At 36.8% G+C, this 27908-nt stretch overlaps 2 protein-coding genes across 3 annotated transcripts; one reads left to right on the forward strand and one right to left on the reverse strand.

The window, feature by feature from the left end:
- Positions 1–6080: 6080 nt before the first annotated feature.
- Positions 6081–21519, forward strand: LOC107007765. Its single transcript, XM_015206532.2, has 25 exons — positions 6081–6391; positions 6621–6729; positions 10272–10629; positions 11047–11201; positions 11662–11898; positions 12338–12447; positions 12527–12604; positions 12690–12796; positions 13797–13891; positions 14075–14190; positions 14298–14401; positions 14491–14568; positions 14724–14802; positions 14917–15085; positions 15424–15494; positions 16007–16087; positions 16208–16278; positions 16509–16605; positions 16684–16743; positions 17685–17739; positions 17807–18207; positions 18290–20047; positions 20147–20719; positions 20795–20853; positions 21032–21519. Exons 3-25 carry the CDS (start codon positions 10286–10288, stop codon positions 21225–21227), a joined length of 5094 nt encoding a protein of 1697 aa, XP_015062018.1. The 5' UTR covers positions 6081–6391; positions 6621–6729; positions 10272–10285; the 3' UTR covers positions 21228–21519.
- Positions 21520–25656: 4137 nt separating this feature from the next.
- On the reverse strand, positions 25657–27660 carry LOC107011505 (zinc finger CCHC domain-containing protein 10). Of its 2 annotated transcripts, none has more exons than XM_015211146.2 (2): positions 27454–27660; positions 25657–26789 (listed from the first exon to the last, which is right to left on the reverse strand). In XM_015211146.2, exon 2 carries the CDS (start codon positions 26725–26727, stop codon positions 25930–25932), a length of 798 nt encoding a protein of 265 aa, XP_015066632.1. In that variant the 5' UTR covers positions 26728–26789; positions 27454–27660; the 3' UTR covers positions 25657–25929. The 2 variants fall into 2 exon arrangements, with proteins under 2 accessions (XP_015066632.1, XP_015066555.1); XM_015211069.2 differs by having other exon boundaries at positions 27487–27659.
- Between the last annotated feature and the right edge of the window lie 248 nt (positions 27661–27908).

Here is a 27908-nt window from a genome sequence, read left to right on the forward strand (position 1 = left end):
ATATATATATATATATATATATATGATGGTCTAACAAATTGAGGGGGGAAAGTCAAGAGAGTCAATAGAGTAAGTACACATGATGGTGAATTTTCACATTTTAGGTCTATTGGGCATGGTATCCAAAGTTCTTTAAGTCTGGCTCCTAAGTTTAACAAAGATAGGGTGTCTAAGTCTAATACCTAAGGAGGTGGGGGTAATGGTTCTTTTATTCTCTCTTGCTCATGGTGTGGTACAAAGAATGATTAAAAATGTTTAGCCCACATGGATGGTTGCTTTAAGTATGGGAAAAATGGTCAGAAGATGTGAGATTGCTTGTTGTCTGCTTCAAAAGGAAGAGATGGTTGGCAAGTTCAATCAAGTTGATCAGGTTTGCATGCTCCAAAGCAAAATAGATTTTATGCTCTTTAGACTCGATTAGATCGCGAGGTTCCCCAGATGTGGTGACTAGTATGTTGAAAGTCCTGTGCCTTGATTTTTATGTCCTTGATTCGGGTGATACATTATTCTTTTTACTCTTTATGTGGCCATGAGATTTGATTATGATCATGAGTCCTTTCAAATACCTTTCATGTCTCTACTCCCATCGGTGATTCTATTATGGCTAAGAAAAGTTATAGAATTATCTCATTTATATTTCTCATAGAATCACTAATATTGATCTAGTAGAGCTTGATATGTTAGATTTTGATATTATTCTTGGGATGGATTGGCGCCATGAATTTTTGACTTCCATAGATTGTAGGATCTGATTGGTCACTTTCAAGTTTCCAAACTAACCTATCATGTCAATGAAAGAGGGATATTTTAAGCATAATGGTCCATTTGTTTCTTGTCTAAAGGCTAGGAAAATGAATTCTATAGTTTACATTTGTCTCTTTTTTTTCAGGTTAGGCATACAGATTATGAAACCCCTACTCTTGAGTCAGCTCCTATTGTAAATGAGTTTCTGCATGTATTTCCTGATGATCTTTCTTGGTATTCCTCCAAAAATGGAAAAAACTTTGGTATTGACCTTCTCACAACTACACAACCTATCTTTATTCCTCTTTATTGTATGGCTTTGGTGGAACTTAAGAAGTTAAAGGATAAATTGTAGGATTTATTGGATAAGGGTTTTATTAGATCGAGTATCTCTCGATGGGTGTCCCGACCAGTGTTATTTGTTTGAAAAAGAAGATGGTTCTCTCTGAATGGGCATTGACTATCCACAATTTGCTAAGTCTACCATTAAGAATAAGTATCATATCTCAAGGATAGATGATTTATTTAATGAACTCTAACGATCGAGTTACTTCTTTAAGATTGAACTTCACCATTCTTATCACCAATGGAGTTTGAATAAGAGTATTGATGTGGTCATTCTGAGTTTTTGGTGATGTCTTTTGGTTATATAATACCCCAATGGATTCTATGAATTTTATTAATAGAGATTTCAAGAAATATCTTGATATTTTTGTGATTGTGTTTATTGATGATATTTTGATTTGCTTATGAATTGAGGATGTACATGTTAAGAATTTAAGGATTTTGTTGCAAATTGTCAAGGATCGAGAATTGTACGTTAAGCTTAACATGTGTGATTTTTGGTTGAGGTTTGTTGCTTTCCTTGACCATATTGTCTCCAGGGAAGGAATCTAAGTCGATCCTAAGAATGTCGAGGCAATTAAGAATTGGTCTACTGATGAGTCTAGGATTTCGACTCATTTAGGGCTTAATATTCACAGTTTTAGTGTCTTCATTGCTTATCTTATGCTCTAAATTGTTACTTAAGTGGTAATTTGCAGCTACGAAGGCAAAAGAGAAAGGCAAGGACATTACCGGGCAAAAATGAGAAGAAAATTTGAAAAAAAAAATGATGACAAGAAAAGTTGACAATTGCTAAGACCACTCCGCGATCAGCTCACCAAGTGGTACTTCCGCTCACCAAAAGTTACAGCATACCAGCCCTAGGGAAAAGCCTACTTGGTGATGGAAATGTCATTTCGGCGAACCACCAAATAGATCGACGTTAAGGATTTTGATCGCCTAAAGTTACAAAAGTTTAATGGTGAAGAGGCAAGTTAGGAAGGCAATGAAGAGAGACACTTGGCACATCGTCGACCTAGTCGGAGATGCTTGAATAATTTCGCCGATTGGTCCAAAAGCTTAAAATTTGAAAGAGTATAAATGCAAATTTTAGAATGATGAAAAGGAGTTCCGTAATTTTGAGCGAATATTCTGACTGTTTGAGAGTTCTTACTTGGAGTTTTTTTTATCCCAAACACTGTTTTAGAGTTTTTGGGTGGAATTTTAAGTTGAGTTTTGATTTTACATTAATAAAAAGCATTGTGAAGACTCAAATTTTGTTACCCAACTATAGAGAGCATAGTTGGTAATATTTTCCTGCTTTTTATAATGTGTGGCTAAAACCTCCATTCTTGGGGTGTGATTATGTGATTCATTGTCTCAATTATCTTATGGGTGTAAGTAATTCTCACCTTAAATATGTTGCGTCAATACATACTTCACCAAGGTAAATAAAAATGGGCTAAGGTTTGAACCTTGGTGCAACCCTATCAACACAAGAGAATGCTCTATCTCCTCACTCTATCCGTACTTGGGTCTTCACTCCATCATACATGCCCTTAATCAACCTAATATATGTTATATGCACATCTTTTGCCTCCAAGCTCCTCCATATGTATCCTCTAGAAACTTTATCTTAAGCCTTTTCAAAGTTGATGAACATCATATGTAAGTTCTTTTTCCTCTCCCAATACTATTCCACCAGTCCTCTTACAAGATAAATGGCTTATGTAGTCAAGCATTCTTGCATAACTTTGAACTGGTTCTCGAAGATAGTTATGACCTTCTTCACTCTCATCTCTACCACCTTCTCCAAGACCTTCTTTGTAACACCTCAGAACTTAACTCAGGCAAAACAACAGAAAATCTGTAAACAACGGAGGGGTTCACGAACTGTGAAAGGAACCACGGTTCATCACCCTCATCGTGGGTCACACCCTCACAGAAATGGTGGACCATAGGACCCTTCATGGGTCGTGGACCACCATATAAGCCTTGTTGTTGCTCGTGGGAGTAAGACAGAACCTCCCAAGCTCAGTCATCAGACCATGGAGCCCTCCACGGGTCGTGGTCTTAATGACGGGCCGTGAGAGGGTCCGTGGACTTGAGCCAATAGACCACCAACCCATGTGAAGGAGCACAGTGGCCTTCACGGTCCGTGGTCCTCCACACAGTCCGTGGGAGGGCTAGTGGAAAGGACCCCAGAACCAGTATACACTGGCCAACAGACCATGACCTAGTCGACGGTCTGTGGTCCTAGTGACGGTCCGTCACTAGCACTGTGGTCCGCCTCCGTCATATTTTAAGTGAGGTCATTTTGATGTTTTCCCCTATGTGTTGGTCTTTAAACTACATCGTTTAACCCCTAAACTAGGTTGTTTTACTATGTTTAAGCTTGGTAATTTAATCAAAACCTACCCCAGTCTATTCTTTCACCAAAAGTTCACCAAGCTTAGAACGAAAATAATAGTAAAGAGGCGATAGCTTTCTCAAGAACACACAATAATTTTTCTTCAGTTTCAGCCCCAAAATCGAAAGTTTTCTCGTTGAAATTCATCCCCAGGTATGTGGGATTTCACTAGTGGGATCCTTTCATCCACTAGGTCCCTATAATTCAGTCAGATTATTAATTTTCTATCTCTTGTTTAGACATAGGGTTTCTAGAACTTTAGATAATTGTTGTGATTTAGGTGTTATAGTGTTCTTAATCAGATTATCATGTTTTTGTAACTTCGTTTCTTAGTTCTTTGTATGAAACTCAGAACCCTAGTTGTGTAGATTCTTTTAGTTCATGAATTACACTTGCTAGGTTAGTTAAACAAATAAACATGATGCAGTTTTTGAATGTTATATTGTTAGTCTTAAATGTTGCATTCTCATATTTGCATGTCATAATATTAAGTAATCCATTTATTTTAGCTATGTTGTATTGTACACATTTCTAGTGGGGAGTAGACTTAGTACTGAGTTGGACCAAGGTTCAGTTACCCTCTTAGTTCTAGAACTACGTGCCCCCTCGTAGATCTATAAGTCCCCTTTGTGGGCATCAAATTTAGTGATCAAGCCAGTCATGCCTTTATATCCCTGACAAGGTATATTGGGTCCTCTCGATAGGGCGCATACATCAGACTCCACGTTTAGTTTAGTGGTTTTACATCGATAAATAGTAGCTCATATAGTCTGACTCTAGTGCATTTGATCAGTTTTTTAATTTATACTTCAGCATTAAGTCTTGACAGGCTTTATTCATGATTAGTACTTGGTCATTGTATTCAGTTAGCTTTTCAATTAGATTGCAACATTTACTTCCTTATTCATATTATATCATTACTAAGTTACGCTTTGTTCAGTTTATATGCTTTTGTTCAGCTATATTCCACATCTTGCATGTTCAGTACATTCCAAGTAGTGATGCCTACTGTGCGCTACATCCTTTCATGATGTAGGTTTAGGAACTCAACATCCAGATTACGCATGGATTGATTTCTGATCCGCATTTCAGCAGCTTTAGTGACGAGTCCTTATACTTCGAGGAAAATAAACATGTTTTCTGCATTCAGTCTTTTATTTCAGTTTCACTTTTTCTAGAGTTAGTTGAGGGCATGTCCCAACAATTCTAGTCAGTAGAGGCTTTTTCAGACATAGTATTAGATTCGGCTTTAGCTTTTTAGTGATTTTTCAGTATCATAAAACTCATAGTACATTTTATACATTCAGGTTAGTTTTGGGTACTCTTCACTTTAAGTTATCTACTGTTTTAAGCTTACGCATAACATCTCTATATTCAATTGTTTTAGTATGCTTATGATATGTCAGGTTCAATATTAGCTTGGGGTCACTCGTGATCCTAGGTCCCGTATTTATGTCAAGAGGGTAGCCTCGGGACATGACATTCATAGTGTACCTTAACAACTTGATACCCCTATATTTGTTGCAATTCTGAATGTCACTCTTCTTCTTGTACAACAAAATCATAGTACTCTATCACAATGCTTTAAGCATTTTCACCATCTTGAAAACAACATCGAACAACGTGGCCAACAATAAGAAATTTTACCAATGACAATATATTCCAAATTTTTCATCGTTATCATTCGCGATACTTCAGATATAGTCCACTTCATAGTTGGGACTCCATCAACGAAATTTATTAGCTAAATTGGTATCGAATCTATGTTGACATTTTTGCTTAAGAGGTCTCATTAAGGGACGAGGGTTGCACCAAAGATGCATTATTGTTCACCGAATTAGGTAAAACTATAAGAATAACATGGTCCGAATAATTGAGGGGGTGGGGTGGATTGTCAATCACCATTAATGACTTATCGTCAGCTGCCACCATGGTGTAGGATTAAGCAAATTTGAGATTTAGCATCAAAAGAGTAAAGATAGATACCGTTTGATTAGAGCTTGATTTACTTCCTTTTAAATTAAAACACTTATTTCTTTGGGCTTTTTTTTTTGGGAGAGAATTTGTTCAACAAATCTAAAAAAGGTTAGTAACAAAAAGTCTCATGCTAGCTGACCCACAGAATCAATGTCAAAAATGCTGTACAAACATTAACAACATTTTGGAAGAATAGAAGCTTCACTTTTCTTTAACCAATTAGACCCTCACAAGAAAAAATTATATAACAAGAAAAAGGGAACTCTAATCCAACCTAGTCAACTGCAAAAACCGTTATATTTCAACTTCTAAAGATATGTAAAAGAAAAACAAATGGATTTTTAAAAAAATAGAAACACTATTTTCAATATTTATTTAATAATAATTAATAAAAATAAAGCAAAGTACACTGTAATTGTTTCTTTTCACATGGAAAAACTAAATAAAACTTTAACCAAAATCAAAACTGAAAATTTATAAAAGCATCTATGATATGATTTAAATATTTATTTAGGTAGAAAGTATTCATTATTTATTTATGATAAAATTTCTCAGTTAATTTATAAAGAAATATTTTGTTTTATTTTGAAGAAAGGCATAAATAAAGATATAAATTGCAACCCCCTTTTGTTCCCCTTCTCTCTCTCTCTCTACTACTGTGTTCTTCACACATCCTTCTCTCACCCTCTTCTCTTCTCTTTCCTACGCAAAACCAAAGACTACACAGAGCTTCTTCAACCCAAAATATTAGAGCTCCCTCCTCCATATCTAAAACCCACTTTGTTTTCTTTTTCTTCTTCTTCAAAATTCTCTCTTTTTCAATTTTCGAGAAACTATAAACAACTCATTCTCCTTCGATCTCCATTCTTCTTTTTGCTGAAATTCTACTCTAAAAACAAACCGCGGTGGGTTCAACAGAGACAGGAGCACTGTATTGTAAGTGAGAATTTAGTTTCCAATTTGGGGGAATGTAGGGTAGAAATAGTGGGTATTTTGCTCTTGTTGAGGTTGTACTCAAAATTGGGACTCTTTTTTTTTTCTTTTGCATGTAGGTTTATTAGATCTCAAATTGGACTTTTACTTGCAATACTGTCGGTTTATTTTTCTACTTTATTGGGGTGTGAAGTGTAAATAACTTGAATTTCTTTTTGTTTCAATGCTACAGTAGAATTCGTATGGGTTGTGGTTGTTCAATGCTTTTGAAGAAACTTGTGGCAGAGTTTCTAGCTTCTGGTGATTGCCCATCTGGTTAATTTGCTCAGAGAACATAAAAGGTTCAATCTTTTTGCTGTTGGTTTTGTTTTATTTCAAAGTTATTGGATGAATTTTTGTACTTTGTCTGTGTTTCTTATATATGTACATGTGGTGCTAAGATCAATATTATTGGAACAAAATATAGAATAGAACATCTTGAATTAGGTTATTTTGGTTGCAGTATATATTAGGGTTTCATGAAGATAAGTTGGAAGAGGGAAAGAGAGCCTAATGCTATTCTCTTACTGGATGCCGACTTCTTATGATTGTCTTTTTGATTTTCTGTTAAAGGGGAATGGGGTTATTATGAGTATCATCTTTGGGAAGTGGAAACATATTAAAACCTTGTTGCTGTAAATAAATGTAGTTTTGTGATGGTCCTGAAAAGTGAATGGATATATAGGAATCATTTAGTCGAGCATAACCAGTCCCGGATTGAGGCATAGTTTGATTCATTGTGGAAAATAAATTTAACAGTAAATCGCAAACTATGAAGATAAGACATGGTTTACTTTCCTTCCGAAAACACCTTTCTTCTAAGAACTAGAAGAACAGGTTGAACAGAGGTTGATGCTTGTAGCCCATATTTGTTTCTTTAGGTTCAATAGGCGGAGATTGCACTTCCTTGGTTGACCATGAATCTTGGTCTTGTCGAATCATGGAAGTGCTTTAACTGTTAAGATTTTTTCTGAAATATTAAGTCAAGTGTAGGTTTGTCAAGTGTTTTAGTCATGACACACTACCTCTCATTTACTGACTCCATAATGCGCTAGTATAGGTGGAATGAATATAAAACCTATCTTTGTGATTATAGATTAAAATAGTTCGCTTAGGAAATTCTTAGTACAATTGTTATGTACACTCAACAATTGAATAAAAAAAATAATAGAGATACTTCAAGAATTTATTAATGCCTTATTCATACTTATCCAGTCAGTTTCGAAGCTTCTATAGTTGTTTTCCACCTTTTTTTTCCATTTCATTTCTTTATCCCAAATGAAGCCTCTGAAGTTGACCTCTTCTGCTTTAGCTTATAAATATGATTTTTGTGCTCTTCTAAGCTGTGTAACACAAATTCGTTTGATATACGTAGTTACGTACCGGATAACGGTGTGTGCACGGATTGGGTATGGCTATATCAAGTTCTTTGCTAATTATTAGTGGCCTTTGAAGCTTTGTTGCCCGGATCCTCCAAAAAATACCACGTCATTCACGGTTACTTTCTTTAAAAAAAGAAAAAGATATGCCACCGCATTCGTGTCGGATCCTCAAAAAATGTTTTTACATTTGGAGAATCCGACACAACCGACAACATTTTTTGAGTATCTAAGAAACAAAGTTTTGAAGGATTAGAACAAAGTATCCACATGCTTATCGCACCCAATCAACAAGTGTACGTCCAAGCTAGTGAAAGATTTGTAGAGAAGTGGTTCTAACTTCTAAGAACCTTCCCCCTTTCTGAGATTGACCAAATTTGTTATCTCTCGCACTTTATTAGTTTTTTCAACCCAAATGAGGCCTAAGAACTTATCTCTTGCGCTTTCATTTATGAGTATGTCCCTTTATCAAAAAAACTGAATATGACCATTTATTAATAAAATGAATATGATCCTTAGTCCATCCAACTATGCACCTTTCTTCCTAATGGTGCAAAAATAAAATGGGGAAGAGTGTATATAAATTACGGTTCATTACAATAGGATAAAGAACCAGTTTGGGTCTATGCCATGTAGTGGAAAGTTAAGCTTTCGTTAGAACAATGTAGGTGAAGTGAAATTCGATAGGATGATGCATGATTGTGCTTAATAGACAATTTAAAATCCAAGACTCAATCATTTAGAGGAATGATATAATAGGTGAAGATGAATGCGAAAAATTTATTATGATTAGCTTAAATGGAGACGTACTATGCAAAATGTCTGACAAATTGAAAGGTAAGTTCTATTAAATGGTTGGGAAATTCAACATTATCATATGGGTGTGAATATTGGACCTGTTAAGTTGGCCAATCCAATATATTCATAAAGGTAAACATATTGATTTTAAGATGGATGTTTGGTCCTACGTTATTAGACAAGATCAGAACGATGACATATATGACAGGGTGCTATTAGCACTTATGGAAGATAAATGAGAAAAAATAGTCTGAGATAGGTTGTCCATGTTCTATGGAAACATACAAACACAGTCTCCAAACACCAGTCCTTAGGTACGACAACATGGTGGTTAAATGTAACAAACAAGATGTCGGGTATCACAAAGCCTACAATTGCTCAAAAATCAACATGAGTCTGGATAGGACTTGAAAATAATGGAAGTAGAAGATCCATAAAGTCGTTACCAACTAATAGGGGCAAAGAAATTGAATTAGATATTGTTGTTCACTTGCATTAGTGCAGTTTCAGTCAGAATCTTTTAGTCTAGTTAGAGGCCCGTTCCCGTGTAGGGATAAGTGGGTGATTTTGAGAACACAAATCTGCCTTAAAACACTACTATTCAGTATTAGAATGAAATGGACCTGAATACATCAATGGACCCTATCAATTATCAAAAGTAGAAACATCAATTGATAGAGATAATTCGTACAGCTGACACTTATTGTAGTTTGAGGTTGAGGATAGTTGAATGATTGATTGCTATGGATCATGGCCAAATAGCCAATCAAGCCAGAAGTTAAGAGCAACCATTGGGTGCCTGACACAAAGTCTTTTTCATTTGACAGTAAGTGGATCAAGCATGTCATTTTAACTATATTTAAGGTTTCCACTTGACTTAAACGTATCTAGAATTCGACCACAAAAACTTGTCTCTGGACCTAGGTTTGAACTACAAACACTGAAACCTCTTAAATTTTCTCAGGCTGCCTAGAACATGATTACAAAATTACCATGGAACAAAAGTACATCATGGCTGATGTTAAATATTTTCAAGGCTCTCCTTTAGTGTTCTTACTCGTTTACTTATTCCTATATATGATGTTCATGTTTTCCTGGGGATCCCTGGTTCTTCAGACTTGGTCCTTCTGGATAATAAACCAAATTATATTTATCTTTCTCACATTAGTTTTCCAACTTGAGTGTCCACAGAGAAAGGATTCTATAGTTTTAGATTTATCAAAAAATTGTTCCAGAATTTCAGTCAAAATTCACTTTCCCTTAGCTCTAATGTGGTTCTTTTAGATTATGTGTAGACTCGAATACACCCTTGCTTTGGTTAAAGAGACAACATGGTCTAGATATGATGAACTGTGTAGCTGCGTTACAGATTATTGCCGTTAAAAGAAGAGGTATCTCCATTTCTAAACTTGTCCCAGGGATGGCAATTCACCCTGCTGAGTGTTAATTAACAATGTGATCAACTTCTGTTCCTTCCCTCATTTATTCTGTAATAGAGGCTCCTCTCAAGCATGTGCAAGAAAACAATTTTAACTATACACTGCGGCAAGTTATAAAGTGATGTGATAATTCAGCGTTTCTTTCTTTATTTGTTTTATTCTTCATTTTCCTGACATCATATTTTGGAAAGGATTTTGATGAATGGATCATATATGTATATATATTAGGTTATAGTGGACACATGTCTTTTCGGAAGTATATTCCCCCTTGTGATGCACCATCTGGAAGTATGAAATCATTGAACTTATCTGGAATGGCTAATCAAAATTCTCAGCCATCTGATCCACAAAGATCAACAGAGGCTGATGTGGACATCGACATGGGTGAAGTCTATTTTTTGATTATGCATTTCCTATCAGCTGGGCCATGTCACAGAACTTATGGGCAATTCTGGAATGAGCTTCTGGAGCATCAACTTTTACCCCGTAGATACCATGCTTGGTATTCAAGGAGTGGAGCACCAAGTGGTGACGAAAATGATGATGGGAGGTCTTTCCCATTAAGTTACAATAGATTGGTGGAAAGGTAACCTTTGCTCCTCAATTCATCAAATGCCAAGGATATATGACTTATCAATTCCTCTTTAACCAATCTCTTGTCAGGCATTTCTTCTTTTATATCTCCATGTTTAGTAACATGTTTTCTGAATGGCATTAAATTATAGTTTATGAATTGCTTTCAGATTGAAAGATGTTACTCTCTGTGATAGGCCTTTTATATTTGATAAGCATCAAACTTGTGAAAACTGAGGTCATTCAGTTGTTTGACAGTTAATCTCTTATTGATCCTTTGCTTTCCTCCAGCCTTTTATAAACAGTACTTTTGGTACTTTACACATCCTCTTTTCAGAAAATGAAAGCAGTTAGGATCATACTCTCCCTCTTTCTGAGTTATGTTTGCTGTTTACAGTAGTCATAGTTATATAGTGTGTGATGTATCTAGGTACTCTCACGTGGGAAAGGATCACTTGGTGAAGCTCTTTAAACAATTATTGTTGAGTGTGAAAGCCCCCCCTCTGGGTATGGTTGGTGGCAATACAATTAATGCAGCAGCTGTTCCAACTCTGCTAGGAACTGGTTCCTTTTCACTTCTCAGCAGTACGTCCTCTAGTTTCACTACTCTTCACTTAATTATCAAGAAATTTCATGAGTTCTTCATGCTCTGTGAATTTCGTGTCGTAAATTTTAAGATTCCATCTGTGTCATTTCATGTGAACCAGATTGAATGAGCACAAAGATTAAATATTTGTTTGAATTGTATTAGATTAGTCAACAGTGATTTAGAATATGTTGAAGAAAACAATAATGATTTAAAGTTAGTTCATGGAGAATGTGTCACATTATAGTTCAAACTTGTTTTTCTGGGTTTTGCAGAAGTCCTATAGAGTAATATTATTAGTAGAATCCTGCCTAGTAACTGGTGAATGGAGGGGGGGGGGGTAGTTTGATGTCCCTGACAAGGACCATTATGCACCACTTGATGAATCCCCGAGTGGTAGAGGGTTTTACTTTCTTCTTTCTGTTAGCTCTCAATTACCTTAAATTTTCTTCCTCTCAGGTGATCAAGATCAGATGAATAATGAAGTTAAGCCTCCAGGTCACTTACGTTGGCCGCACATGCTAGCAGATCAGCTGCGTGGACTAAGTTTGAGAGAAATTGGTGGCGGATTTTCTAAACACCATCGTGCACCATCTATCCGTGCGGCATGTTATGCCATTGCAAAACCATCCACTATGGTGCAGAAGATGCAAAATATTAAAAAAGTTCGAGGACACAGGAACGCAGTTTATTGTGGTAACTTCTTTGGTTTGCATGCCTTATTTTTATATCATCACCTCTGGACTCAATGATAACTATCGTTCTGAGTGTCTGAGTGCCCTAAAACTTGAGTTATATAACTTCATGTGCAACTTCTTACTTTGTCCGAATGTTTTACTCTTAAGAAGAAGGAAGTAGTGGTCCCATTTTGACGATACTGTTTGCAAACTTTGCTGCATGGGATGTGTGTGTAATTTTTGACATTGGGTAATCATAAAGTAGCTTTATATTGATGATTGTCATTCTTCGTTATGAATTTTTTCAATTTTCATCAGGTCAAGGTGGGTTTATGTTTGCTTCTTATTTTGGGCTTGAGCCATTGAGCAATTTAGTTAATTAAGCTTTGCTTTAATTAGGTGTTCTATCAATTTATTCATTGATTCAATTGAATAATTATGAGGAATATTGACTGCAGCAATATTTGATCGGTCTGGGAGATATGTTGTAACTGGCTCAGATGACCGACTTGTAAAGATTTGGTCAATGGAAACTGCATATTGCTTGGCCAGCTGTCGTGGGCATGAAGTAAGTTGTTTCTTTAGCTATGTTGATTCATCTCCTAATCTTCTATCTTTTGAGTTTAGTGTTATTGTTTTTCTTTCAGGGTGATATCACTGACCTAGCTGTCAATTCCAACAACACTTTAGTAGCTTCTGCTTCAAATGATTGCATTGTCAGAGTTGTAAGATACTTCTTCAAAGTTACATGATTTCCTATCATATGTTTTTCTGAGTGGTCATCTTAGTGCTCTTTTTTAATTCTAACAGTGGCGCTTGCCTGATGGGCTGCCGATTTCTGTGTTGCGTGGTCATACTGGAGCTGTTACCGCAATAGCATTTAGTCCACGACCCAGTTCTATTTATCAGCTCTTATCGTAAGATCATTTGATTGTCTATGCAACTTTGGTGATGATCTGTGTGCAATATCTTTGTATCTCTGAATCATTTTCTTAATTGTGTATCTGCACAAAGTTTTATTCAAATGTTACCCTGAAGAGGAGATCTCATCCTGTTGGTAGTTCTTTACGTGAGCTTGAAGTGATATTAAGGAAGCACCCCTAGTGTCTCCTTCTAATTAAAGAAAATGACTCAACTTTTGCTAAGCTTTTGTAATATTTTTCAGCCATCTAATAGAGGGATTGCCTAGAGGAAGCTGTGTCTTTCAAAGTATAAGTCACGCTATTTGTTCAAACAAAATGGTAGCTGACCTGAATAGAGGATTCATATGACCCTAATTGATTTGAGAATGAGGCTTAGTTGATTATTGATTATTGAAGAAGTAACTGTTCACCTGTCAATACCCAGACATATACTGTTTTAAGTTAACTTGAGCTTGCTAATGGCTGTCTTGTCCATGAGAGCTCGTTCAAGATTTCACTGCCAGATCATCTGGATGGTTTGCGTTTTTTAAATTATTTTCTCTGAAAGCTATCATAGTCTTGGTAGTCTGACTTCAAATGGTTAATCTCTTTCTTTCCCTTCCCATTCTATAAATCTTGTTCTTTGTCACGTTAGCTGTTTCAACTTTCAACCAACTCTATCTGCACTATGGCTAAGAACACAAGTAGTCTTTTGTGTGGAGACAGAGTCTTACATTGTGAAGCTACCTCACGAGCTCAATATAAATGAGTCTTATCCAATGAAATGACTTGATTTTCTATCATGCTTTAATTGCTCATGGAACAATTTATCACAAGGTAAAAATAATTTTATTAATGATAGTATGCTTTTATTGCTCATGGAAGAAACTCTTGTATACAAGTGGTATACCAAAGAGAACCTGCAAAAAAGGAGATTTTTTTTTCTATATCTGTGTATGCTGTATAATGTCACTCCTTGACTACTCTATATGCTATGCTGCTACCATTACCGCAGGTCATCTGATGATGGAACATGCCGGATTTGGGATGCTAGATATTCCCAGTTTAATCCACGCCTATACATACCCAAACCGCCTGAAACAGTTGCTGGTAAGTTACTATGTTTATCTGTTGGCTATGTTGCTCAGACTTTAAAAAATGCCTCCACATCCATGTCGGTTATATTACTTTTGGAGGATCTGGCACTGTTGACATTTTTGAATAGTCCGAGCAACATGGTGCCTGTCGGCATTCTGATCCAAATTTAAATGGCAAATGCCTAAATGGTTGCAGGGAAGAACACTGGTCCATCGTCAAGCACTGTTTTGCAAAGCCACCAGATCTTCTGTTGTGCATTCAATAACAGTGGAACATTCTTTGTAACTGGAAGCTCAGACACTTGTGCTAGAGTAAGAACAGATTACTCTGTCTGACTTTTATTCACTGTCATTACCCTGTGGTCGTAGATTTCTGACACTGATATGTTGCTGCTTACGAGAATCTTATCTACTTGCAGGTCTGGAATGCTTGTAAGTCTAATTCTGATGATTCGGAGCAACCTAATCATGAGATAGAGATTTTATCTGGTCATGAAAATGATGTAAACTATGTGCAATTCAGGTTGATAGCTCCATGACCAAGTTTCATGTGTCCATTCAATTCAAGTGTGTTTCCATTCCTGTGCTCATGATCTTGTCTTGTGAATGCAGTGGTTGTGCTGCTGCGTCTAGATTTTCCTCCACTGATGCATCAAAGGAAGACTGTGGCCCTAAGTTCAAAAACTCATGGTATGTCTGAGGAAATTAAAGGAACTAAAAGACAGTAGGAAAGAGTAAAGATTGTTCTTTCGTGATGTTAGCTACATACTGTATAACTCTGTCGTCATAACGATTGCTTGTGATTTTGGTTAAAGAAGCTTGACAGCCTAAGTTTACTGTTTCAGGTTTAATCATGATAACATCGTTACTTGTTCCCGTGATGGTAGTGCAATCATATGGATCCCGAGATCACGTAGATCACATGTGAGTTCTCTCTAGATCCCAGCAATCCTTGCTTTCTTTTCTAAGCTCGAAGCAATATCTAGATCTGTTCTAATCTGTTTCATCATTCTGATACCGTATACTCAATTGTTTAAGGGAAAGGGTGGACGTTGGCAGAAAGCGTATCATTTGAAAGTTCCACCACCGCCAATGCCACCTCAACCTCCTCGAGGCGGTCCACGTCAAAGAATTCTTCCAACTCCACGTGGTGTTAATATGATTGTCTGGAGCTTGGATAACCGTTTTGTCCTTGCTGCTATCATGGGTACGATGTATTTATACATTTTCCGCACATGAAGAGCATCTAAATTAGCAGACGAATCAATACCGCTCTTTCAGCTAGATGCTTTATAAATTTTTTAACTCTTGGTCACTGCCTTCAGTTCTCCCTGATTTCTTCATTGGGTACTTCCCATTGGTAGATTCTCCGCCATGCTTCTTGGTACTGTTCCTTGTAAAATAATTTTAATAACATAACTTCAGCTTGTTCTCATCCCAAAGGCTTAAGGTCACTCTTCTTTGTCTTTTGCACCTATAATTCTTGCTGAAGCCCTAAGATGTTGTTATCTTAAGGAGATCTGATGAAACTTTGTTTGTTTGCAGATTGCAGAATATGCGTGTGGAATGCTGTTGATGGTAGCTTAGTGCATTCTTTGACGGGTCATACTGACTCTGTAAGCTATCTCATGCAATTTGATAATGGTTTGTCATGATAGCTGTCATAAATGGGCAAGCCTTCAAAGATTGTGAACAAGATCTGCCCTATACCAAAATTAACTGGAGTGAAGACTCACTTTATCATATTATTATTTATTACTCGTTCTGTTCAATTTGTTGTCCTACTTTCCATTTTAGTCCGTTTCAAATTGAATGCCTCTTTCCTTATTTGCCAACTCTTTTTTCAACTTTCCACATGACATGTTTAAGACCATGAGATTAAAGAGCATTTTGGTACATTTGACATATCTTGTACATTTGACATATTTAATTTAAGACCACGAGATTCAAAAATCTTCTTACTTTCTTCACTTCGTGTCAAGTCAAAATAGGACAAACAAGTTGAAACAGAGGGAGTTCATTTTAGCTGCCTGAACATGAGATTAAACTTTAGTAGGAGTTGATTACAAAATTGCATTACTTTTGTTTGCTCGGACTGTCTCTCATGGTGTGTGCTTTGTGATTGCAGACCTATGTACTTGATGTCCATCCTTCTAATCCTAGAATAGCCATGAGTGCTGGTTATGATGGGAAAACAATTGTCTGGGATGTGAGTAATAACTGATATCCTCTCTCCCCCCCCCCCTCCTTCGTACTAAAATTTTCTTTACATATACATGATACATCAAGTCAAGTACCAAAATTCCACATGAATCCTTCAACTTTGTAGATATGGGAAGGTGCACCTATCCGAACATACGAAATTGGGCGATTCAAACTAGTTGATGGAAAATTTTCTCCGTAAGTCTATGATCTTACTTTGCTTTCTACAGCTTTTCTCAATACATTTGATGTTACTTCAAGAGATTCAAGCTCAGGTGTGTGTCAAAGACATCAGATGTAATCTGTACAGCTGTTTACTTGGAAAAGGAGATGCCAGATTTAGTACATTCAGTTCACCTTGTGTATGAATTTTTTAATTAGTCACGAACAAGTTGTTAGCTTTAATGTATGTTTCTTTAATCTTATAGGGATGGGACATCAATAATACTTTCAGATGATGTTGGGCAATTGTACATATTGAATACAGGGCAAGGAGAATCCCAGCAGGATGCCAAGTACGACCAGGTTTGTTGTAGTCCAGAAGTATTTTGGTTGCATCATCCCGGATTTAGTAAATGATTTCTGATGCATGTCTTGATACAGTTTTTTCTTGGAGATTATCGTCCTGTCGTTCAGGATACAAATGGAAATGTCCTTGACCAGGTTGGTGGTCTGTCAATTCCTTACTAAACTGTCTTTATACTCATGTGCTGCCTATTCAAGAAAGTACAAAGTTAAGAAAGGAAGGTCGAGATTAAGTGCTAGATAGGTTCAGGGTTGAACCACTTAATTCAAAACAATTTGAAGTGAACATTTTAGTAAGTTTAAAGGCTTACCTATTCTTATTGATATTGATTAGAAATTGACATTTGAAAATATCCTATACTCCGTCATTGTCTATCATAGTTTGAATTTGAATGATTGGTATCACGTTCCACACATTGCCTTTCCAATTCAAAACAATCTAAAGCGAACTTTTTAGTTAATTCACGCATTGACTCATCCTTTGCCAATACTGGCTGGGAATTGAGATTTGAAATTGCTCATTCTGGTTATTGTAATCTATCGTTGTATAAATGTTTTAAATTGCAAATTATTGGTATCACTATCCATGGACCATTATTATTAGCAGTGCTGCAGTGGCTTGTGTGATTCATGTTCCTTGAGAAACTGTTCTCTTAAAACTTACTCAAAAAAAAAAAAAAATGTTCTCTTAATCTGGTTCACGGAGATGTACTTGTTATGCCAGCTCATATTTTGCAGCATCTGCTTCATATGGTCTCCTATTCTGCCCTCTTCATTACTTTTGGGGTGCTATTGTCTGCATCATATCATAATTCTCTGGGATATAAAAGGCATCCAATCTATTAAGTTCGAGTTCATAATGGTTAATATATAAATTTTATTTGTATTAAGCTGTATGGATGATATAAGTGTGCCTGTAAACTACTGTTTACTTGCTGAGACAGTGTCTTCAAGTTTTAAAACTTATTACATCTCAAACTGGCATTTCATTTTCTCTCCGAGGGGCTGTTAACCCCAACTTCTACGAATTTGAAGGCTGCTTTTGTTTATGCTTTTTGTTAATTTATAATATTTTACAGGAAACACAACTTGCTCCGTACAGGAGGAATATGCAAGATCTCCTTTGTGATGCAGGTTGGTGACTCTTGTTTAAAGAATGTCATTGTTTTCCCCCATGTCTCATGTATGTATATGATGACAGGCATGATTCCATATCCAGAGCCATACCAGAGCATGTATCAACGAAGGCGGTTAGGAGCTTTGGGAATCGAGTGGAGACCCTCATCATTCCGATTTTCTATTGGAACAGACTTCAACATGGACCAGCCGTACCAAACTTTTCCCATCATAGACTTGGAGATGCTGATTGAACCACTTCCAGGATTTGTGGATGCAATGGATTGGGAACCAGAAATTGAGATACAAAGTGATGAATCAGATTCAGAGTATCATGTAACTGAGGAGTATTCTTCTGGAAAAGAGCACGGCAGTTTCTGTTCTGATGCTTCTGCAAATCCAGAAAATAGTGACGAAGACAGTGAGGCTGAAGAAAATCAAAAAGATGCGCTTCGTAGATCAAGAAGGAAGAAACAGAAAGAAGAAGTAAAAGGCTTTTATGTAATTTTGCATCAGCATTTTCTTTTTATATGCAGTGCTTGATAATCATTTTTGCTTCTTTGTTAAGGCTGAAGTTATGACATCCTCTGGAAGGCGTGTGAAAAGGAAGAACTTGGACGAGTGTGACAACAGTTCTCATAGGAGCAATCGCTCTAGGAAATCAAGACATGGTCGAAAAGCAAAGAAAAAGTCTTCATCAAAATCTTTGAGACCCCAGAGAGCTGCTGCTCGCAATGCCCTTCATTTGTTTTCCAGAATTACAGGGACATCTACTGAAGGAGAAGATGAATATGGTTCAGAAAGTGATTCATCTGATAGTGAGTCCACACTTCAGGACTCAAACAATGGAAATGAAGATTCGGATACGTCCTTAAGTAGTGAACGACATGGACATTCGAAGGGGAAAGAGATATGTGTTGATCACTCTGTTGAAACAAATAAGCTCCAGCCATTTCCCAACTCTAATCTCAATGGTGGAATTAGGAGGAGATTGGTCCTAAAACTGCCAAATCGTGATCCAAGTAAATATGGGGCTCCGAAGAATTACGAGCCTGGTCTAGCTGGTCCATCTTTAGCCTCTAAGGAAGGTGCTGAAGTGAGTCACCACTTTGGCTGTGAGGATCACAACATGAGTGATGCTAATGGTGACATAAGAGAAAAGAGTGAAATTGATCAACCCACAAAAATTGAAAATCACTTGGACCTCTTGGAAGGGTGCAAAGATAGGAACATCAAATGGGGAGGGGTCAAATCCCGCTCAACCAAGCGCTCTAGGATGGGAGAATTGTTTCCATCAGGCTCTGAGACAGGACCTAGCTCATTTGCTGAGGGAAGCATTCTGAAAGAAAATATTGTTAATGGGCACCCAATGCTTGAAAAGGAGAACCACAGCGTTCCTCCTTGTTCAGGGATCCAAAATGAAACCAATGGAATTATTCATGTCAATGAGAATCATTGTCAGGATTCTATGACACAAAATGTTAAGCTTGTAGACGGTACTGACAGTGATCATCCATGTAAACAAAATACAACTCCTGTCCCAATGAGGTTGCGTATTAGGTCAAAGACTCTTTTTGGTCATCTTGATAACTGTGACATGATTGATGCAAAGGCTTCATTGGAGGATTCTGGGTGCACTGCTTGTGATACAGTTTCTGAATGTCAGGACACTGTGAAGGTCTTAAGTTCAGAAGCCCCCACTGAAGTAGATAGCAGAACACCAACTTTAGATGATGAAGACCGTGAGAAGAAGTTAGATGCAGATAATATTGGTGGATCTTCTGGGACAGAATTGCAAGTTTCACAGCCGGTGCGGTCACATGATATGATGTTCACTGCTGTCTATAGAAGGTCAAAATTTGGTCGGAGTAGAAGTGGTAGAGAAGGTGTCAGTGGAAGTATGGAAGCGACCACTTCAAATGTGGGGAGCCATAGCCTAGCTGAGGGTTCTGAGGCCGTTATCGAGGGAGTTCGAAGAACTAGGTCTATTAGATTAAGACCAACAACTTGCGATGTGAATCCTGCTCATAACAATGACAGATTTGTGCAGTCACATGACGGTTCGGATGGGACCTCAGTGGAAAAGACAACAGGTAACAACAATGATGAAAGCTCGTTTGAAGAGAAGCTACTTGGTTCAGCTAGTTCTGTTGGGTTGCGTTCTACCCGAACAAGGAGAGCCAGCTATTCTGCCCGTGAACCTAGTCCTCCAGACAGAAAGAAATCATACCAAGCAGCAAAAAGCTCATGGTTGATGTTGGTAGCCCATGAGGAGGGCTCCCGGTATATACCTCAGCGAGGGGATGAAATTGTATATTTAAGACAGGTATTCTTGAATTTATATTAGTTTTCAAGATTTGTGTTTCTAGAATTCTTTTCTCTTAACAGAAACTGGTCCTTAATCTACACTTGGTGATCTATACAGGGCCATGAAGAGTACATAAGTCAGAATAGTTTGAGGGATTTAGGCCCCTGGAAAACAATAAAGGGAAAAATAAGAGCAGTAGAATTTTGTTTGATTGAAAACCTCGAGTTCAAAACACGGCCAGGTTCTGGAGAAAGCTGTGCTAAAATGACAGTGAAATTTGTAGATCCTGCTTCTGATGTGGTGGGGAAATCATTTCAGTTGACACTGCCTGAAGTGACTGGCTTCCCTGATTTCCTTGTTGAAAGAACCAGATATGATGCTGCTATAGAAAGGAACTGGACTTCTCGGGACAAATGCCAAGTTTGGTGGAAGAATGAAGGTGAGGAAGATGGGAGTTGGTGGGAAGGTAGGATTCTAAATGTGCAAGCTAAATCTCATGAATTTCCTGACAGCCCCTGGGAAAGGTATGTTGTCCGATATAAGAGTGATCCATCGGAAACTCATCAGCATAGTCCTTGGGAACTATATGATGCTGACACACAATGGGAGCAACCTCGTATAGATGATGAAACCAGAGAGAAGCTGATGAGTGCGTTTACTAAGCTGGAGCAATCCGGGAATAAAGCTCAGGTAACAATATTTGCTTGCAGTAGTAATCCATATTAAAAGAACACAGATCTCAATAGTGTTTTGCTGGGCTTGCAGGACTATTATGGGGTTGAAAAATTGAGACAGGTTTCACACAAGTCAAACTTCATTAACAGGTAAGCCCAGTTGGTTTCATCATTTTCTGTTTGTTCTAGTTTCATGCTCTGACGAGTTGCATTACTTGGCAGTGTGCATTATGAATCTATGATTATCAGAATACTTGTGCCAAGCCAAATGCAAAGTTCCCTATGAATGTCAAATGATGCGTACTAATGAAGTATTATTAATTTGCAGGTTTCCTGTTCCCTTGTCACTTGAAACTATTCGGGCTAGGCTAGAGAACAATTACTATAGGAGTCTGGAGGGAATGAAACATGACATTGAGGTGATGCTCTCAAATGCAGAGTCATATTGTGGAAGAAATGTCGAGTTAACAACGAGAGTGAGACGTTTGTCTGAGTGGTTCAGACGGACAATCTCATCTTTGTAGCAACTTCTGATGCAATTTTGTAGAAATTACTGCCCATTTAACTTAGTCCAGGCCCCCTTGATATTGTAAATAACATTTTTGGCGCTGCTAATTTTTTGATTCTTTTTCTTTTACCATACCAAATCCTTCTAGGTCAGGAAAATAGGCTGAAGATTCTTTATAGGAGGTTGGGGGAGATTAGGGAGCTATCCAGCCCAAATTTATTATTTTTAGGTAAACATCTAAATGTACTGAAACTGATCAAAGATCGTTGAAGCTAAAAGTTCTGGGGCTTAAACCCATTGACTGGAAATATCTTTAGCCCAGACCAATGCATTACCATCTGTATCTAATAATGATGTGCATCTATCTGCCTAAAACAATAACAATATATCCAGTGAAATCCACCAAGTGGGGTTTGGGTTTATAGTGTATGTAGATTTTATCACTGTACCGTCGGAGATAGGGAGGTTGTTTATTAGAGACTTTTGGTTCAAGTGCAACAACCCAAGTAAAAGAAGAAAGAAAGCACAGGAAAAATACTAACAATAAAATAGCGCGATACTTGATCATACAATTAATAGCATATGATGAGAATTACAAGGGTACGATTAGTTCTATGGTAGACACTAGCAAGCCTAAACCTTCGGAAGGCAAGACGACCCTCCACCTCTACACGTGACTTACTCTAAAGTCATCTCTTTTGTAGTATGAAGTTGTGTCATGTATTATCTAATCGCATCTCTTCAATACTTCTTTGACCTACCTCAACTCCTTTTTGTATCTTCTATAGCTAGCCTCTCACACCTTGTCTAGGCGTCAACACACTTTTTCTACACAAGTCCAAAACATTTCAGTCTCGCTTCCCTCATCTTATCAGAGGTCGCTCTCACCTTCTCTTGGATAACCTCATTCTTAATCTTATTACTCGTAGTATATGCCGACACATCCACCTCAACATCTGCATGAATCTTTTCGCAGAGCTATATTAGTGTACTCTTCCTCCCTTGCACCCAAATGCGTTGTCCTATGAGACGGTGAACACTAGGCAATCCAAGCTAACCTTGGATAGTAATATTTTTTAAAAATTGTACCAACATTAATGAGCTACATGATGTTTCCTAGAATTTGTAACTACAACTTCACGAATGAGAAAAATGTAGTGAAGACAGCAACATGAAGGTCGCATTAGTGATAAATGTTGCTTACTTGCCAACTAAAGAAAAGATTGGACATGTGGTAGGATGAATACATTTGGGTCATCAAAACTCCAACTGATGATACCGTTCTAGATGCCTCCAATTAAGAGGTCCAATTTTCTTCAATTAATTTGTGGAAAAGGGTTTAAAATGACTTCTAATATATTAAAAATGGTTCAAATCATTCGTTTTTTTATGGGATTAAATTATGTTCTCCTTTCACCTATTCTGTCAAAAATTTCTTTCATGAATGCTAATGACGTAATACATAAATGTGTCTTTTAACTTGGCTTCAAATCATATTTATGCCCTTCAACTTTGGATGTGCATAAATAGACACTTAAATTTGTATAAAATTGAACAAATAGACACATATATCCTACATGTCATTTTTTGTTCTACGTGTATTGTGTCATGTAGGACTCATGTGTTTATTTATTTAAAAGTTGGATAGTAAAGTGCCTGTTTGTGTATTATGAAAGTTGGAGGTCAAAGTTGAAATTTGAATCCAAATTTAGAGTTCATTATATATATTATGTCATACTAAATACTAGAAGTTAGTATCTAAATTTTTTAGAATTTATAAATATAATATTTTTATAGCATCAAATTAATTTCAAAAATTCTTTTAACCTTCAAATTCGAATAAATTGCGTCTCAATTTTTTGATCCATTTTATTCCTACGAATTAGCAACTTAATTATAAATCTTTTCTTTTCATTACGTAACAAATTTAGACTTCTAAAGCTATTAAGATTTTCGTATAATTTATGTTAAGTAACACCGTATTTATGCTCTTTCTTTTAAAAAATCAATTTTTTAAAAATGTATACGCATAATAATATTCCGCATTCTTTATAACTAAGACAATTATTAAACAACATATATTTAGTTTAATTCACACGTTAATGATAGCGCTCAAATCACTTCTCCAAACTAATCAAAAGAGTGAATGATCATTGTAAAGAAAAGCTCAAATCACTTCTCCAAAAGAGTGAGTGATCATTGTAAATAAAAGCTCAAATCACTTCTCCAAACTAATCAAAAGAGTGAGTGATCATTGTACATAAAAATACCCAACTACGAGTCGGGATCAAATCCCACAAGAAACAATATAACAACAATTGAAAATATAAAGGTTAACAAGATACTAGTTTTAATCAAAACATACAAGTTACAAAATTATCTTACTAGTTACATTGTAAAAACTTGAGGTCCAATTAACACTCAACGGTCCATTGCAACAACGTCCTCCCTCTCTAACAATTCTTGGATGATGACTAGTTGTGTGCGTCTTATGTGCCTCTGAACCATGAACAACTCTAATTTTCATGATAAAAGGAATTATATATATGTAAATGTGTTTGTCATCATTAAAAAATGCAGAATTCATTGAGTATAGATGTACTTTGATGATTAACAAGCACAATATATTTTGTGAAGACAGTGTCCTCTACTTAATTAAGCAAGTGCACATAAATATTCCTTTGGTGGGTTACCAAAATATGCTAAGTACATCAAAGACATTGTAACTAACAAAAGCAGATTCATAAGAGGACAAGTTATTAGTGATTTGAGGCAAATATAAAATTCTTCAGAAGTTCTTATTCATCTGATCGAACCCCAAATAGCGCTATACTCTTTTGATACGAAAGTTTGTCATAAAACCAACTAAAAACATTTACATCTACTTTTTGAGTTTAAAATATTAAAAATATCTATATAAATTAGTGGCAATAAAATATAGTTAAATAACCTATAATTAATTTAAACTTCATCAGGTTTGCACACTAAATAATCATCGATACACCATGTGAACCTTTTTTTTATTGCTGTTGTTGGAAGCGCACTAAAACAACCATTTACCAACCTTAAAATTACTATGAAAATACCAATAGCATCTACACTCTCTTTCTCTTCTTTATACAATCTAAAACACCAACACAAATCTCACATAGTGATGCAATCATTTTTGTGCTACTTGAATGTTCATCAAATTTAAAATCATTGTAAAAATACCACAATTTTTCTAAAGAGCAATCTGCAATCCAGAAGTCATGAACAAGGAAAACTTGTGTGCACAATCAGTAGTGTCGACTACATACAAAAAAGAACGAAACCCATATTATGAAACTTCTTCCACAATAAAGTACATAATAATGATAACACACAAGGGTCATTGCGTCCAAGAGTTGGAGGTAAATATCCAGTGATACTGGGCAACGATAGGCATAACCTCGATCTTCACAGATTTAATTTAGAGCATCAGATATGTAAGTTGACGAGACATTTAGAAAGAGGACCAGTATAAAGCGCCTTATAAGTCCGAAATCAAATCACTGATTTGACCTGGAGTGATGACTTCAGTGTAATGACAAATCACTTGTCTCATCCTGAAGGTAATGTGTCGCTCAGCTGACAAGAAAACAACTCATCAACAGCACTAACCATAACTATAGAGGGGCAACTGCCTTACTAATTATCACTGTAAAAAGAATACAGAAAACAATATAGAGTAAGGTCTTTGAAAGTCTTAACAATTGAATATTTAGTACCCTAAACTTTAAAGAGTCCCAAACGTAAAAGAAAAAAAGGAGCAAAAGACGGAAGAAGATATGGTAAAATAACTTACTTGACTCGTTGGATGGAGAGAGAGCCCTCCAACTCTACGAGATCAAAGTTGAATTGTCAATATTTATCTTTCAGTATTCTAGCAGTGATTGGACTTGACTTTTATTTATAGCAAGTAATAAGTTTGGAAAATGAATGATGTGGGTTCGGTTCTATTGACTCCTGAATTCGATCAAAGACAATTCTTGAACGAGGGCAGGGATGAATCGGAAAAGAAATCTTTATTGGTAGATGTTTTTCCGCCTTTCAAGATATGCAGATAAAGAGAATATTCTACTTTCTGGTGATCTGGTTCGTCCAAGCAATATTTTCTTTCATAAATTAAATCTTAACAATACAAGGGTCAGAATCTGTCCAACTGCAAACCTGTTGCTTGGACCAATGGCAATTGGTCTAGGATTTCAACAGATGAACAATGATTGAGGAATAATGCTAACAAGTTACAATATATGTGTATGCAAGATATATCATGAAAACTTGCCAACTGCTAAATCATCAAATGTTTCTACTGGCAGGTCCAACTAACACCAAGTAACGGCCAAACCACATGATATAATTTTACCATTGAAGCCCAACTCCAGAAAAAAACAACGCAGGAAAGTGAAACGAGCAAGACAATATCAAGCAAGCAACAGAAAAAGAGCCACATAACAGCTTGTAAATGAGCAAGCTAGCACATGAAAAAATTTAATACAAGAGACAACTCTCGCCACATTGAATTCTACAGCCACAACATAAGCTTATGACAATCTACAAAACCTTCGAGACAGGAAAATCCTAGTTATCTTAAGTGCATCGCTCAAAAGATCTTTTATCACAATAGAACAAATATGAATATTTTCAAGTTTTAAGAACCAGGTACCACATATGGAGTTCTCATCTTGTTCAATGCTTCACCGCTTTTTGTTATGCCTCTTGCTGCTCTTCTTACGGCTAGTCCTCCCTTCAGAATCAGACTCGGAATCTGAGTATGAATCAGAGGACTCAGATGTTGAGCTGTATTTCCGGTGTCTCCTCTTCTTCTGCTGCTTCTTCTTCTTGTTCTTCCTCTTCCTCCTCCTCTCTTCCTCTGAATCAGTTGAAGAACTATCGCTTGAGTCACTTTCCCCAGAAGAATAATCTGACCCTGTGACTGATGACGCCTCACTGCCAGATTCAAACACAGAAGCCTCACTATCAGTCCCTGACTCTGTATCCGACTTATGCTTCCTCTTACTCTTCTTCACAGGTTTTTCACTCTTCATCTCCTTCTCAATATCTGGGTTTTCTAGATCATAAGATGCTGAAACTTTCATCCTCAACTTTGGATTTTTCAGCTGCTGCGTGCGAGATGGTCGTGATATGTACACCCTCTCATTCTTGCACTCGTAAGTCCAATGCCCTGCCTGGAAACATTTCTGACATTGTGAAGCTGCACCAAGAGTGGAACCTGAAGGCTTGTCTTTCCTTTCACCCAGTCGCACCTGTTTCTCAGTACTCATTAAATACATCTGTCTCTTTGCTTCTTTTCTTTCCTGCCATCGACTGGGTCCTTCTTCCTTTTGGCCATATGCATTGACATTTCTCGCAGCAGCAGTAGCAGCACGCTCAGCCTGAGCCCGACTCAAACCTTTTGCAGCTGACAAGGCCTGAGCCTTAATCCGTTCTGCTGCATCCTGAGCACCACTTTCTTCATTCTTAGAGGATGCCATAATCTTGGCTCTCAACAAAGAGAAGTTCCCTCTTTGAGTTTATGTTAATCTATACCAGCACCCTGGACAGAAGAATAGACAAAGAGATAATATTGTCAACAAGATAACCAAATACCAGCCAAAACACTAAAAGGTGACAATATATTCTTGTAAGCACAATTTTTGTTACAATTTATAGCCTTCCAAGCACAGTGCATGCCCAAGTAAAGATCAATAAATTATGCCTCATTCCAAAGTTAGTTCATTAGGATACACTATCCCAATACCCAAAAAAGATTTGTCTTTTCAGCTAATTAGTGGTCTTAAGTTAACAGAAACTATCAATCAAAGGAAGTCTTGGGTATTCTGAAAATTGGATATTGAATGCTTGCTTAGATATTCAAGTAGACTAGTTAGTTAATTAAAAGAATCTGATTAACGACATTAAAACAACAACAACAACAATCTAATCCTAAAAGCGGAGTAAACAATGATAATGTGCATCATACATATCCAAGGGCGGGCGGCTCAACCCTAAAAGTCACGGCTTTAGGCCCAAAACCTCAAAATTACAAATCCCGAAGGAACCAAAACCCTCTATAGTTCTTTCAAATACAAACACATGTATATAAATTCGAAGACGCCAAATCGCACAGAAAAGAAGTAAATTCGATTAAACGAAGAACACAACCCAAAAGCAGAGAAGCGACAGAAACAGTAAACCAAAAAGATGAAGGAGATACATACATAAATAAGTGGCAAGAGATAAAAGAGACGAACCAAACAAATCTGGTGAAGGCGAAGGCGAAGGCGATGTATACTTTTGATGGGGAGAAGCACCGTATTTTAAAGAAGAAGCAGCAGAAAGAAGAGAGAATGCTGCGCTGGGAAGGACCAAAATAACCCTGCCTCAAGTTCTAGCCTAATCCTGGCAATGGGGCGGGGCGAGGCGGGGCAGGACGGGCGGATTTAATTTGTGTGGCAATGGGATGGGGCGGGGCGGTTTAAACTTGTGTGAGGCTGAATCTTTATAGTTCACAAAAAGTTTTTTTGATAAATATAATTTGATTTGATTAATGAGACAGTTGTAGAAAATGATAAACTAATAAATTAAAAATTATGTTATAAATCCATTGAATGAGTGGTAGTCCATAAAGTTAGTATACGAACAATCATCCATATTCACTAGGTTTCATGAATCT

Source organism: Solanum pennellii, chromosome 1, assembly GCF_001406875.1.
Source record: "Solanum pennellii chromosome 1, SPENNV200".
NCBI lineage: Eukaryota > Viridiplantae > Streptophyta > Magnoliopsida > Solanales > Solanaceae > Solanum > Solanum pennellii.